Source organism: Pelophylax lessonae, assembly GCF_965119305.1.
Source record: "Pelophylax lessonae genome assembly, chromosome: 6".
Classification (NCBI taxonomy): Eukaryota; Metazoa; Chordata; class Amphibia; order Anura; family Ranidae; genus Pelophylax; species Pelophylax lessonae.
The window spans coordinates 65,924,077-65,940,365 of record NC_138773.1 but is presented as its reverse complement, the minus strand read 5'-3'; the positions used below and the strand labels follow the sequence as shown (position 1 = coordinate 65,940,365).

The 16,289-nt window shown below is 47.6% G+C and overlaps 1 protein-coding gene across 1 annotated transcript in view; it reads right to left on the bottom strand.

Moving 5' to 3' along the window:
* The window catches only part of PRKCB (protein kinase C beta), a 394,269-nt gene extending 392,061 nt beyond the window's left edge, over positions 1–2,208 (bottom strand). Inside the window, exon 1 of the mRNA XM_082260216.1 lies at positions 1,946–2,208. Within this exon, the coding sequence (XP_082116342.1) occupies positions 1,946–2,106 (161 nt within the window). The 5' untranslated portion in view covers positions 2,107–2,208. The remainder of the gene's footprint in view (positions 1–1,945) is intronic.
* Between the last annotated feature and the right edge of the window lie 14,081 nt (positions 2,209–16,289).

The window sequence follows — 16,289 nt, the reverse complement described above, 5'->3', positions numbered from 1 at the left end:
ATTGGAGTGTTGTCAACTTTCTATTGACAGCTGCTGCAGATCGCAAATGGAGCGTGTTTTGCATCTGGTCTGAATCGCACAGAAACGCACAGTGCATTCCTGTGCAGGCGTGATGTGAAGCAGCCCTTAGTAAGAGCAGGTTTACCTACATGCGGGTCGAAGGGGGAACATAGCCCATTCGAATGAATAGGCTGCTGTACCCGTGGGAAATACGGGAAAAGAAGTCCCTGGCCCTTTTCTAAAAATGCGCCATAGTGAATTGTGGGGCACCAATAAGGATTAACAACACCTCCACGCTTCTGCTAAAGCGCAGTGCATTTTGGAACCTGTGCAACTATACATGCATTCCCAACCCCCACCTACGCGAGCCTAAGGTAAGTGCAACAACCTATCACCTGTCACTATCTGAGCAAAAACAACTGATGATTCCTGATTGGCCGACAATTGATCCTACACTTTGCACATGGGGGGGGGGGGGGGGGGAACTATACACACATTCCCAATTCCCACATATGTTAGCCTAGGGTAAGTGCAACAACCAAGCATCATCACAAAAACAACGGACGATTCCTGATTGGCCGGTAATTGATCCTACACTTTTCACATTGTGGGGGGGGGGGCTAGGGTAAGTGTAACGACCTATCGCCATCTGAGCTGTCGCAAAACAGATGATTCCTGATTGGCCGGTAATTGATCCCACACTTTTCACATTGGGGGGGGGGGGGGGGGGCCTAGGGTAAGTGCAACAACCTATCGCCATCTGAGCTGTCGCAAAACAGATGATTCCGGATTGGCCGATGATTGATCCTACACTTTTCACATTGTGGGGGGGGCCTAGGGTAAGTGCAACAACCTATCGCCATCTGAGCTGTCGCAAAAACAACTGATGATTCCTGATTGGCCGATAATTGATCCCACACTTTTCACATTGTGGGGGGGCTAGGGTAAGTGTAAAGACCTATCGCCATCTGAGCTGTCGCAAAAACAGATGATTCCGGATTGGCCGATGATTGATCCTACACTTTGCACATGGGGGGGGGGGGGGGGGGTGGGGGGTTGACTATACACACATTCCCACATATGTGAGCCTAGGGTAAGTTCAACAACCAATCACCATCGCAAAAACAACTGATGATTCCTGATTGGCCAATAATTGATCCTACACTTTTCACATTGTGGGGGGGGCCTAGTGTAAGTGCAACAACCTATCGCCATCTGAGCTGTCGCAAAAACAGATGATTCCTGATTGGCCAATGATTGATCCTACACTTTGCACATTGGGGGGTGGCGACTAACTACGCATTCCCGACTCCCACCTATGTGAGCCTAGGGTAAGTGCAACAACCTATCACCTGTCACCTGTCACCATCTGAACGATCGCAAAAACAACGTGCGATTCCTTATTGGCTGACGGATGATCCTACACTTTGCACATTGGGGGGGGAGATTATCTAAATCTGGTGCAGTTCTGCAAAGTAACCAATCAGCTTCCAGGTTGTGTTGTCAAAGCTTCATTGACTAAGCTAAAGGTAGAAGCTGATTGGCTAAAGGTGCAGCAGATTCTGCGTGCACCCCCATTATTATTATAATTTTTTTTTTTTTTTTTTTTGCACTAATAAAAGCTTTATTTAAAGCGCAATCCGCGCAACCAATCCCCATTCATTCGCAGTGCGTTTTTGGCGTTTTTTGTTACAGAGTCGCACTCCGGGATGTTTGCATGTATAAAAATAAAATGCATCGTTCTTTTTTCTTTATGCGGTGCATTTATTTTTCATACATCGGTGTTCAAACTTATAAAAGTGCGCTGTGCTGTGAATGAGCCCCCCCTGTGCTGGTTGTCAGGTGAGCCATAGATGGGTACTATGCCCAGCACAGTGCAGTGAAGTGCCAGGCAGGAAATAGGCTGAGCTCCCCCTCCCCCCCGGGGTCCCCCCCACTCTCTCACCAGATGAAGTCGGTGCAGTGGCTGCAGAAGGTAGGTTGCTTGAAGAAGCGCGCAGTGAACTTGTGGTCCTTCACCTCATGCACGTTCTTCTGGCGGAGGGCCCCCTTCCTGGCGAAGCGGGTGGTGGTGTCTTCCAGCTCTCCGTCGGCGGGGTCAGCCATGCTGGGGGCTCTGCACGGTGCTGCAGGCTGTGCGCTGCTCTCCGCTCTCCCCGGGCGCACTGCGCTCGCCTCTGCACACAGCTGCTTCCCCGCACCTAGCGTCATCCGCGACACGCCCCCCTCATCTGCATACACACGCCCTCCAAACCTCGCCCACTCCCGCACAGAGGAGAGGACCACAGCCCGGCCGGCGCAGCATCTTCTTTGGCTGATAGCGAACTTCCCTGCCAATGGCTGCAAAATACCAAGCCGCCTGACTCTGATCCTGGCTGCTCTTTGTGTCACTTATATTTTAGTATTTGTTGGGACTTTTAGGGCCAGTTCACACCACATGCAGACTAGGGTTACCCTCTAATCCAGGACACACAATAATTACACAGATTCTGTGGCTGATTAAGGTGGTAATTACACTCACTTAGTGTTTTATGTGTATTATATCAGCCTCAGAACCGGTGTAATAAATATGTGTCCTAGAATAAAGGGAGGAGGTGACAACCCTACTGCACACCTATTTTCTGCATCAAAATCGCATGGATAATAAGTTATATGTATTCCAATGGCATCGTTCACACCTGTGCATTTATTTTCTGCATCAAAATCGCATGGATAATAAGTTATATGTATTCCAATGGCATCGTTCACTCCTGTGCGTTGATTTTCTGCATCAAAATCGCATGGATAATAAGTTAAATGTATTCCAATGGCATCGTTCACACCTGTGCCTTTATTTTCTGCATCAAAATCGCATGGATAATAAGTTAAATGTATTCCAATGGCATCGTTCACACCTGTGCATTTATTTTCTGCATCAAAATCGCATGGATAATAAGTTATATGTATTCCAATGGCATCGTTCACACCTGTGCATTTATTTTCTGCTTAAAAAATCGCATGGATAATAAGTTATATGTATTCCAATGGCATTGTTCACACCTGTGCATTTATTTTCTGCTTAAAAAATGCATGGATAATAAGTTATATGTATTCCAATGGCATCGTTCACACCTGTGCATTTATTTTCTGCATCAAAATCGCATGGATAATAAGTTATATGTATTCCAATGGCATCGTTCACACCTGTGCGTTGATTTTCTGCATCAAAATCGCATGGATAATAAGTTAAATGTATTCCAATGGCATCGTTCACACCTGTGCCTTTATTTTCTGCATCAAAATCGCATGGATAATAAGTTATATGTATTCCAATGGCATCGTTCACACCTGTGCATTTATTTTCTGCATCAAAATCGCATGGATAATAAGTTATATGTATTCCAATGGCATCGTTCACACCTGTGCATTTATTTTCTGCTTAAAAAATCGCATGGATAATAAGTTATATGTATTCCAATGGCATCGTTCACACCTGTGCATTTATTTTCTGCATCAAAATTGCATGTATAATAAGTTATATGTATTCCAATGGCATCGTTCACTCCTGTGCGTTGATTTTCTGCATCAAAATCGCATGGATAATAAGTTAAATGTATTCCAATGGCATCGTTCACACCTGTGCCTTTATTTTCTGCATCAAAATCGCATGGATAATAAGTTAAATGTATTCCAATGGCATCGTTCACACCTGTGCATTTATTTTCTGCATCAAAATCGCATGGATAATAAGTTATATGTATTCCAATGGCATCGTTCACACCTGTGCATTTATTTTCTGCTTAAAAAATCGCATGGATAATAAGTTATATGTATTCCAATGGCATTGTTCACACCTGTGCATTTATTTTCTGCTTAAAAAATGCATGGATAATAAGTTATATGTATTCCAATGGCATCGTTCACACCTGTGCATTTATTTTCTGCATCAAAATCGCATGGATAATAAGTTATATGTATTCCAATGGCATCGTTCACACCTGTGCGTTGATTTTCTGCATCAAAATCGCATGGATAATAAGTTAAATGTATTCCAATGGCATCGTTCACACCTGTGCCTTTATTTTCTGCATCAAAATCGCATGGATAATAAGTTAAATGTATTCCAATGGCATCGTTCACACCTGTGCATTTATTTTCTGCATCAAAATCGCATGGATAATAAGTTATATGTATTCCAATGGCATCGTTCACACCTGTGCATTTATTTTCTGCTTAAAAAATCGCATGGATAATAAGTTATATGTATTCCAATGGCATCGTTCACTCCTGTGCCTTTATTTTCTGCATCAAAATCGCATGGATAATAAGTTAAATGTATTCCAATGGCATCGTTCACACCTGTGCATTTATTTTCTGCATCAAAATCGCATGGATAATAAGTTATATGTATTCCAATGGCATCGTTCACACCTGTGCATTTATTTTCTGCTTAAAAAATCGCATGGATAATAAGTTATATGTATTCCAATGGCATCGTTCACACCTGTGCATTTATTTTCTGCATCAAAATCGCATGGATAATAAGTTATATGTATTCCAATGGCATCGTTCACACCTGTGCATTTATTTTCTGCATCAAAATCGCATGGATAATAAGTTATATGTATTCCAATGGCATCGTTCACACCTGTGCGTTTATATTCTGCATCAAAATCGCATGGATAATGAGTTATATGTATTCCAATGGCATCGTTCACACCTGTGCATTTATTTTCTGCATCAAAATCGCATGCATAATAAGTTATATGTATTCCAATGGCGTCAAGGCCCGGACTGGCCATAGGGCAGACCGGCATATGCCCAGTGGGCCGAGGCCTCTGCGGGGGGCGCATCGCATGTCACGTCAGGCATCATGTCACTTTGCTGTGTGTCCACTTGCCGCCGGCCTCTCCATGGCCGATTCCATATCCTTCTGGCCGGCTATGAGACTCCCCACTCCCAACTTCCCAGAAACCATGAGTTATTATTATTTGTAATATGGTTTAAAAAAAAAATGGGATGCTCAGCCTGAAATGCCTGGGCCTATTTTTTGTCCCAGTGCGGGCCTGCTGGCGTCCATAGTCGACGGTCGGCTGTCTTGTAATGACAACCGATGCGGCTGAGAGGCTGCTCGGCTGTCATTACAAGGAGCCCCCCCCCCCCCCCGCCGTCTTCCGGGTCTCCTGTTCCACCGGGAGACCCAGGCAACCATCCTGCACAGCTGCTGAAGAGAAGACCCGATCAAAGCCGCATTCGGCTCTCATCAGGTTTCCATGTTAACACCCGGAAGTGATGTCATGACATCACTTCCGGGTACTCGGCGCCAGATTTAAAAAAAATACAGCATTTAAAACACCCAAACTTGGTGTTTTGAATGCTTTTAAGTGCAGAGGAAGGGTTTGGGGTCTTTTAGACCCCCCAGATCCCTCCACAAGAGTACCTATCAAAAAAAATAAAAATAAATACATAATAAAAAAAAATGTAATGTACGAAAATATCGGCCGATACCGATACGCGATGACCAAAATATCAGTATCGGCAATAAAAAAAACAATATCGGTTGATCACTAGTTCACACCAGTGCGGTCAGCTCCAGAAATATAACGTAGAGCAGGCTGCATTATTTTTCTGCACAGGAATGTACTGGAATGCGGTAAAATGCATCAAAAACACACCAGAACTCACCTAAACGCACCAAACACACACTGGAACACAAATGTCTATAATTAAGGTGATGGGTCAGGTCACATTATAGAAATGCAGTCCGGATGCGTTCCAGATGCTTTTCTGCATGCACATTTTTGATGCATTCCAGTGTGTTTTGGTGCGTTTTTGATTCAGTCCGGTGCATCCCCCCTCTCTTTTTTCTTAACCGCTTCCCATTTACTGCAGCAGTTTCTCCTGCGCAAACCGATGTAGTCCTACGCCAGTCGCGCTTGGGAAGTTAGAGGGCGAGTGCAGCAGGGAAGCTGATGCACGGGTCAGGCGGCTCCGATTGCCCCCTGACACTCTCGATCGTTCCCCGCTGAGAGAGAAGGACGGTCGGCTGTTGTAAACACAGCTGACCTTCCTTCTCCCTGGAAAGATCACAGAGCTCCTGTGATCCTTCTATATAGGATCACAGGTCTCCATGATTATTTCACAAGCCACGCCCCCCCCCCTCACAGTTAGAATCACTCCCCTAGGCTCACATTTAACCCCTTGATCACCCACAGGGTTAACCCCTTCCCTGCCAGTGTCATTATTACAGTAACAGGGCATATTTTTAGCACTGATTACTGTGGAAATGTCACTGGTCCCCCCAAAAGTGTCAAAAATGTCAGTTAGGGGTCCGATCTGTCCGTCGCAATGTCGCAGTCCTGCAAAAAATCGCAGATCGCCGCCATTACTAGTAAAAAAATGACATAAATCTTTCCCGTAGTTAGTATAACTTTTGCGAAAACCAATCAAAATACGCTTATTGCGATTTTTTTTTTTTTTTACCAAAAATATGTAGCAGAAAACAAATTTGCCTAAAATGTTAAAAATTTTTGATTTTTACATTTTTTTTTTTGAGAATGTTATATAGCAGAATGTGAAAAATATTGTTTTTTTTTTCAAAATTGTTGCTTTTTTTTTTGTTTATAGTGCAAAAAATAAAAATCGTACAGGTGATCAAATACCACCTATTTGTGGGGAAAAAAGGACATCAATTTTAATTAGGTACAGCGTCGCACGACTGCGCAATTGTCCATTAAATTAACGCAGTGCCGAATCGCAAAATAGCAGAGTAGGGGGGGTGTTGGCGCTCAGAGGCAGTGCAGTAAGGGTAACTGCTGCAGAATAGGGTTGATGGTGTCTAACCAGGATACAATAGTCATCACACAATAAACCATAGAGCATGGGTGTCCAACCTTTTGGCTTCTCTGGGCCACTTTGAGTGTAGAGAAATTTTCTCAGGCCGCATATAAAATATATACTATAGTTAAGGTATATAAGTAATAAAACGCCGCCGTGCCCTTCCCGCGCTGCTGCCCCCCCCAAGCACAAATTTAACACAACTAAAGGATGATCCCTACCGAGGCAGTCTCTGCCTACAGTTAGTTGGAAGCCGCTGTGGCCGTTTACCCGACCCGACTTCCTTCTTCCCCATCAAAAAAAAAAATTGGCAGGGGGCAGTGGGCCGCATTGCCTGGGGCTCTGGGCCGCATGCGGCCCCCGGGCCGCAGGTTGGACATGCCTGCCATAGAGTGTAAGGCACAAGGAGGGGATTAAAAGTCCATGTGCAGGTCCCTGGAAAAAAGGTAGTGGTGGACTATCCTGAAGTCCAGTAGGGAAGGAAAAGGGTCCAGGGTGGTTCCAGGGATGGATGGATGAATGAACACTCAGGGCAAGCTGACCAGAGGAGTGAAGCCGACTCTGTGTTAGAAAATAGGAGGAGAGGAGAGCGCCTCTTGAGAGTGGTAAACGATTTATTTGACAATAAAAATATAGTAACTCACATAGAAGTAAGCAGATTCACATGGTGAGCCCAGCCTGCCCTTTCTGCCCTTCTCCACATCTGTGACGTCAGACGCCGCCGGCCGCCGCACAAGCATCCTTGCCCGTCTACCCGGAAGACGCTAGAGCGGGCCTCTCCTGTCCTCCCGGACCGCTGGACACTGCCTGGATATCGCGGACAGCTACATCAGCCCCCGGAGTGTGACGTCTACACATGTGAATCTGCTTACTTCTATGTGAGTTACTGGTGTGGCGGCAACCAGGTGAGGAGTAGAAGGAGAAGTGTGACTTGCCTACAGTCAAGCATGGTGTTGGGAGTGTCATGGTCTGGGGCTGCATGAGTGCTGCCGACACTGGGGAGCTACAGTTCATTGAGGGAACCATGAATGCCAACATGTACTGTGACATACTGAAGCAGAGCATGATCCCCTCCCTTCAGAGACTGGGCCGCAGGGCAGTATTCCAACATGATAATGACCCCAAACACCTCCAAGATGACCACTGCCTTTAACAAAGAAGCTGAGGGTAAAGGTAATGGACTGGCCAAGCATGTCTCCAGACCTAAACCCTATTGAGCATCTGTGGGGCATCCTTAAATGAAAGGTGGCAGAGCACAAGATTGGCAACATCCACCAGCTCTGTGATGTCGCCATGGAGGAGTGGAAGAGGACTCCAGTGGCAACCTGGGAAGCTCTGATGAACTCCATGGCCAAGAGGATTAAAGCAGTGCTGGAAAATAATGGTGGCCACACAAAATATTGAAACTTTGGGCCCAATTTGGACATTTTAATTTAGGGGTGTACTCACTTTTGTTGCCAGCGGTTTAGACATTAATGGCTGTGTGTTGAGTATTTTGAGGGAACAGCAAATTTACACTGTTAGGCCCCTTTCACACAGGCGGACCGTTCAGATCCGCCTTTCCTTTTTTTTGGGCGGATATGAAGGGTCCCCCCATGCATCTCTATGAGGCATCGGATGTCAGCGGAGACATGAAACCCGATCCGATCCGTCAAATCTGGACGGATGGAAACCCTATTTTCCATTCGTCCAGCGGATCGGATGGGATCGGATAAGAACGAACCGACGGTCCGTTCCCATCCAATACTCCCATAGAGATGTATGGGGCTCTGACAGCTGTGTCTCCACACACAGTGCGGAGAACAGCTGTCATTCTCCTGCTCAGCGGGAGATCGGCGGATCGATCCCTCGCTGAGAAAAACTGAGTCTGTCCGACGGACATCCTGTGCGAAAGAGCCCTTATACAAGCTGTACACTCACTACTTTACATTGTAGCAAAGTGTCATTTCTTCAGTGTTGTCACATGGAAAGGTATAATAAAATATTTACAAAAGGGTGTACTCACTTTTGTGAGATACTGTATAAACAATGATGTATTTTCTGAAGACAGAGACCTGGAGAATAAAATGGTGACAGTTCCAATTTGTTTACGCCATTTGATGTTATCACAAGGGTTAACCACTTAAGCCCCGGAAGATTTTACCCCCATTCCGACCAGGGGGTATTTTGCGATTCGGCACTGCGTGAATTTAACGCACAATTGCGCGGTCGTGCGACGCTGTACCTAAACGAATTTGACGTCCTTTTTTTCCCACAAACAGAGCTTTCTTTTGGTGGTATTTGATCACCTGTGCGATTTTTTGATCACGCGCTATAAACAAAAAAAGAGCGTCAATTTTGCAAAAATAGCAATATTTTTCACATTTTTTTATATGAAATTCCCCCAAAAAAAAATGTAAAAATCAAAATTTTTAAAAATTTTCGGCCAATTTATTTTATGCTACCTATGTTTGGTAAAAAAAATTGCAAAAAGCGTATTTTGATTGGTTTGCGCAAAAGTTATCGCGTTTACTAACAAAGGGAAAGATTTTTGTCATTTTTGTTGTTTTTTTTTTTAACGCGTAATGGCGGCGATCTGCGATTTTTTTTGCGGTACTGCGACATTGCGGCGGACAGATCGGACCCTTGACTGACATTTTTGACACTTTTGGGGTTACCAGTGACATTTCTACAGTAATCAGTGCTATATATATGCACTGTTACTGTAAAAATACACTGGTAGTGAAGGGGTTAACTTTATTTGGAAGGGAGGGGCTGTGTGTGTCCCTAGGGGCGTGGTTTCTACTGTGATTGGCTGTGGCTCTAGCTGTAAAGACACTGATCAACGGATCTACATACCAGATCCGTTTTATCAGTGTCTTTGCAGCGAAGAGAATGACAGGCAGTTTGTTTACACAAGCTGCCTGACATTCTCCCTCTCCCCCGCCGATCGCCGAGTGACCGGCGGACATCGGGTCCGCTGGTCACACGCGCGGGGGGGTCCGTGACCACGCGGGAGCGGGAGCGCGCCCCGGGGGGCGCGCGCTCGCTCCCTAGACCCTCACAAGCAAGCAACGTAGCCCTACGTTAGTTTGCCTGTGAGGGGCTGACCGCCGACGTAGATAGTCGTGCGGCGGTCGGCAAGTGGTTAATCAAGTGCAAATTTTCATACACTGAATACACTAAATTCCCCAGTCCCTTTCTCTACAGCCTCAGCTGCACTGAAGATGAATGGAGACAGAGGCTCCTGTTCATTCATAAACTGAAGCATCCCAAACACTGTTTACAATGCTCAGTTATGAATGAACAGTCACTGATCTCTGACTCTGCGCACTCAGAAAAGGAAGGAGCCAGTAAATTACATATTTACCGGCTCCTTCCTCCGCCCTTCATCCTGACAGATCCAGGACGAGGGGGGACCGGGGGAGCACAGAGGGGGACCAGAGGAGCACAGAAAGGGGGTTGGAGGAGCACAGACAGGGGTCGGAGTAGCACTGAGGGGGACCAGAGGAGCACAGAGGGAGACCAGAGGAGGACTGAGGGGGACCAGAGGAGCACAGAGGGGGACCAGAGGTGCACAGAGGGGGACCAGAGGAGCACAGAGAGGGGGTCGGAGGAGCACAGAGAGGGAGTCAGAGGAGCACAGAGAGGGGGGTCAGAGGAGCACAGAGAGGGAGTCAGAGGAGCACAGAGAGGGGGTCGAAAGAGCACAGAGAGGGAGTCAGAGGAGCACAGAGAGGGGGTCAGAGGAGCACAGAGAGGGGGTCGGAGTAGCACAGAGAGGGGGTTGGAGGAGCACTGAGGAGGACCAGAGGAGCACAGAGGGGGACCTGAGGAGCACAGAGGGGGACCAGAGGACCACAGAGAGGGGGTCGGAGGAGCACAGAGGGGGACCAGAGAAGCACAGAGGGGGATCGGAGGAGCACAAAGGGGGACTGGAGGAGCACAGAGGGGGGTCGGAGGAGCACAAAGGGGGACCATAGGGAGCACAGAGGGGGACTGGAGGAGCACAGAGGGGGACTGGAGGAGGGGATCAGAGGAGCACAGAGGGGGACTGGAGGAGCACAGAGGGGGACTGGAGGAGGGGATCAGAGGAGCACAGAGGGGGACTGGAGGAGCACAGAGGGGGACTGGAGGAGCACAGAGGGGGGTCGGAGGAGCACAAAGGGGGACCAGAGGAGCACAGAGGGGGACTGGAGGAGCACAGAGGGGGACTGGAGGAGGGGATCAGAGGAGCACAGAGGGGTACTGGAGGAGCACAGAGGGGGACTGGAGGAGGGGATCAGAGGAGCACAGAGGGGTACTGGAGGAGCACAGAGGGGGACTGGAGGAGGGGATCAGAGGAGCACAGAGGGGTACTGGAGGAGCACAGGGGGGGACTGGAGGAGGGGATCAGAGGAGCACAGAGGGGTACTGGAGGAGCACAGAAGGGGACTGGAGGAGCACAGAGGGGGTTCGGAGGAGCACAAAGGGGGACCAGAGGAGCACAGAGGGGGACCGGAGGAGCACAGAGGGGGATTGGAGAAGCACAGAGGGGGGTCGGAGGAGCACAGAAGGGGACCAGAGGAGCACAGAGGGGGAGCCAGAGGAGCACAGAGTACACGGGAGCAAGAGGAGGACCAGGGGAGCCAGAGGAGGGCATAGGGAGCCGGAGGAGGACCCAGGGAGCCAGAGGGGGGGCACGGGGCCCAGAGATTAGGGACATTTGATGGGCATTCGGGAATGATCTGTGCGGCGATGGGGGGAGTTACAAGTACCGATCTCCCTGTGTGGCTTTCAATTAAGCAGCTGACAGTCACGGGAGGGGCAGGAGGAGAAGCGGCTGTCAGCTGCTTCATTGAAAGCCACACAGGGAGATCAGTGCTTGTAAGTCCCCACACATCAGCGCAGATCAGTGTCGGGGACATAACCAGGAACGGACTTGGTCTGGGGACAATGTTCTCAGTCCAGAGACTGTCTCCAGAACCCGGGGACGTCTGGTCACCCTACCCTTCACACAGCACACAGGAACAGACCTAAGACAATCATCTGAAGGTCACTCCCCTGTCACCATTTTTCTCTTAAAAACTTGTCAGTAGTGACTCATGATGATAGCAGAGGAACAAGGCAGCAGACAGAAATGGCACTTTCTGTTCACACCCCACAAAAACCTCCTCCAGATCCATTCCGAATGAGCTTCTGCATGCGCATTTTTGATGCGTTTCCGGATGCATTTCAGATGCCTTTTTCTTCTTTTTTTTTTCGTTGTATTGTGGTCTGCTGCATTTTTTATGTATTGTTGATGCCTTGCGGTGCGTTTTAATGCACTTATTGCATTCCAGTTCAGTTCTGTGCAGGAAAAATGCAGCAGGTTCCACTTTTTTTAGACAGCTACCAAAAATTTTGCATCACTGAATCACATGCGTTAGTAGATGCATGGGGGTGCAAAGTAGAATGGTGCGTCTGCTAAACGGCAGGAAAGCATGCGATTTTACCAGTGTTCCCGACACGCGCTGTGGACCTAGCCTAAATAAGTTAATTTACACTAATCCGCTGCAAAAACGTGGCAAAAACATGCGGATAATAAAGTACATGTGATTTAAAAAACGCATTGCAGGGGCATTTATGCTGCGGTTTTACCATGTTTTCCATTGCTTTCAATGGGAAAGTGCGTTTTTTTTTAGCTCCCCAAACATGCTCCAAGGATGCTGCAAGCAGGATTTTTTTCACCGCAACGGGAGCGCACCACTCCATTCATTGATTTTAAAGGGAAGCATTTTTCCTGAGCTTTTACTGCGCTTTTTGTTAATGCATAATCGCTTGAAAAACTCTTCAGTATGAAAGCAACCTTAGTATACCTGAAAAAAAGCACACACCCTAAATAAAGTTCTGTTTTGTTTTTCTAACAGGTGTTTCCTACGGAGCAAAATTAGTGAAACTGAGAGTTTTTGATTTCGAAAAATTTTACCGATTGCAAAATCAGTAGATTCTCTCTGATCATCCTTCACCCAAACTCTGCAGTGAAAGACCTCCCAGGCGGGTGGAATTGGCTGCATGCGCTGCGCTGAGGATGAGGACCTTGCCCATTCAGCCTTCCCCATCCTACATATTACTTATCACTGTACCCTTCCTAAAGGTGAATACACGGTGACACCAGATTCACCACTTCCACATGGGTCAGGCCAGTGAATGTGGTGATCCAGCACAGGATCAGCGTCACGTTTGCTCAGTAGCGTGCCAGTAGCATGCTGCATTCGTTATCAGAGCGCTCACTTGTCATTGTCATCCCGGCCGCCTCTCTATGGTAACCCCCTTGCACTTTGATCCCCATTTTCATAGCAGCAGGAACACAGGGCTGACTCCTTACATGAATCTGTTCAGCTGTCAATAGAACATTGTACAATCGACCTCTTATCGCTTTGTTTTAGATGATCTTGTTTTAACCACTTAAGCCCCGGAAGATTTTACCCCCTTCCTGACCAGGGGGTATTTTGCAATTCGGCACTGCGTGACTTTAACGGACAATTGCGCGGTCGTGCGACGCTGTACCCAAATGAAATTGACGTCCTTTTTTGCCCACAAACAGAGCTTTCTTTTGGTGGTATTTGATCACCTGTGCGATTTTTTGATCATGCACTATAAACAAAAAAAGAGCGACAATTTTGCAAAAATAACAATATTTTTCACATTTTTATATATGAAATTCCCCAAAAAAATGTAAAAATCTAAATTTTTTAACATTTTAGGCCAATTTGTTTTATGCTACATATGTTTGGTAAAAAAAAATCGCAAAAAGCGTATTTTGATTAGTTTGCGCAAAAGTTATTGTGTTTACTAACTAAGGGAAAGATTTTTGTCATTTTTATTGTTTTCTTTTTTAATAATGGCAGCGATCTGCGATATTTTTTCCGGAACTGCGACATTGCGGTGGACAGATCGGACCCTTGACTGACATTTTTTGATCTTTTGGGGGTACCAGTGACATTACTACAGTAATCAGTGCTATACATATGCACTGTTACTGTAAAAATGACACTGGGAGGGAAGGGGTTAACTTTATTGGAGAGGGAGGGATTAAGTGTGTCCCTAGGGGCGTGTTTCTTACTGTGATTGGATGTGGCTGTGTGTGTAACAGCACAGATCAACGGTCCTACATAGCCGCCTGCCTTTCTCCCTCTCCACCCGACGATCGTTAGTGACCGGCGGACATCGGGTCCGCCGGTCACACACGCCAGCTTCTTAGTAAACGAGCGGGGGCGGGAGCCCGCCAACGGCGGCGCTCGCTCGCCCCCTATTGGCTCCCAGGCTAGTGACGTACCGGTACGTCACTTTGCCTGGGAGGGGCTGACCGCCGCCGTATATAGTCAGGCGGCGGTCGGCAAGTGGTTAAAGGAACACCTCCTGCTTTTTTTTTTATTTTTAAAGGATTAGTTTATCTGTATTTTAAAATGTAGAGTGCAGTCCAGTGATTTTCAAATCATAGAGTAGGGTCAAATTTATTTTTGCTTAACCCCCTTTGCGCCGGTGCCTCCTGGCCCTTTAAGAGTTTTCAGATGATGGGAGGTGGAGTGCGGTTTATGGTCATGTGACCGCCGTGATTTGCTGTCATGGTGATCACATGATCGGAAGCTGTCAGGAATCGGATTGGAGGCTGAGGAGACAAGAGGGCTCCCCTTGTGGCTGAGTGCAAAGCACCCCTGGAGATGGCGACAGAGGGTGCTGTGCCCAAGGGTGCACGGGTTGCCTGCAGGTGTAGCTGCTTCAGGAATCGGATCTGTAGTGGAAAGGATGGTCATAACCACTTGGATCACTGCAAGTGCAGGCAGGTCAATGCAAAGCAAGATCAGTAGCCAGGCCAAGGGTCAAACACGGGAGGTCAATCAGGAGCAGAGGCTAGTAGAGTATTCGGGATCAAGCCAAGGTTAAACACGAGAAGGCAAACAGGAGCCGGCAGAAGAAAATCCGTAAGGCAAGCCGGGTTCAGAGCCAGGAGAGAAGCCAGAGCAGGTCAAGGATAGCCGGGTCGGTAAAGGGTAATCAAGCTGATATTCAAGGCACAGGAAACACAAGGTACAAGCTGAAGATAATCCAGCGATGAATGATAGCCAGTGCTGAGTTTATATAGGCAGTGAATGCTGGTAATTAGCACAAATTAGTGCGCTCCGCGGCGTACGCCAATGTGCCATTGTGTGCGCCAATGCGCCATCGCGTATCTATTGCTAACGCACATGCGCGCGTTAGTGCGGCCATCTTGGGCACTGGTATATCAGCCAGTTCTATTCAAAGTTCTTTCCTGACAAGAGCTTTTCGTTGGATGCCCTTAACTGTGCCGGGAGCGCGCAACGTCCGTGCTTTCGGCACAGCCGTGTCTGCTAATTGGTAGGCAAATATGGGCAGGACCCTCACCACCAAGGCCCACTCATCAAGAGGCGTACTATCGGCACATAGATGTTAAAATACATACCTGTAAGACAAGTGTGGCTTCCACAGGGCCTGGCCAAAAATAGTGTGTGGGCAAATGCTGCTTGTTCAGCAGTACTGCTGCTTCGTCAGGTTAGCAGGGCATAAGAGGAAGACAGCGATCGTATGATTCGCAAGATGGGGTCACTCACTTCCTTAAACTAGAACTATAGGCAAAGCGTCTTTGTTTTTGTAGCACTGTCCCTGAATAGTGACTTGACGGGCTCCCCTGATTACCAGCACACGGTTACCTTGAAATATAATCCATGAATCCCTCCTTACTCCTGATGGCTCCTCACACAAATAAACAGTCTAGGGGTGTTGGCTTTTTTGGTGTTTATTTGGAACTGGGATAGGAGAAAGGAATAGTGGGAGACTCCAGGACTTCTATCTTCAGGACTTCTATATGAAATGGAATCAGCTATGCTGCTAATCCACACCGCCACAAGTGTAGAAAGGGTCATGTCTCTTGCTCTCCTTACTCTCTGACAAGACGACTTGGTGGATGACAACTTATCTTCAGGACACTCTCACTAGCATCCCCTTTCAACTGACACCTGTCCACTGGCTATCCTAGAAGCAGGGTTGGCCCCCCTCAGGTCAGGTCCCTTGATGCTGTACCCATGGTACTGTAGAGACAGATTCTCCAGTGTCTCCCCTCTCAGTCAGCCTCTTTGGACCTACGGATTCAGCTCCTCACTGCTACTCTCCAGCCCCTCAGAATGACCCCCTGAGGCCGCATGGCACCTCTACAGAGGGAGAGGGAGAGGCAGCCGCCCCCTCCCTCCAGGACTCCCCTATCCAGACAAAAGACCTCAAGCACATGTGATCCTGGCTTTTATACAGTATCCCAACATGCACCAAGGCAACCTGCCCTCTGCCAATCATCAGGACTGTATCAAAAGCCCATGCACCCATTCATCAGGTTTCCTCCCACTGTCCAACATGCCTCGCTATTGGACCAGTGTGAAACACTCTCCAGACTGAATGAGTTGCATACTGAGCACCTGAGGCCTAACTAGAACCTTCAGGGCCCCGGTGCAAGAAACCATGAA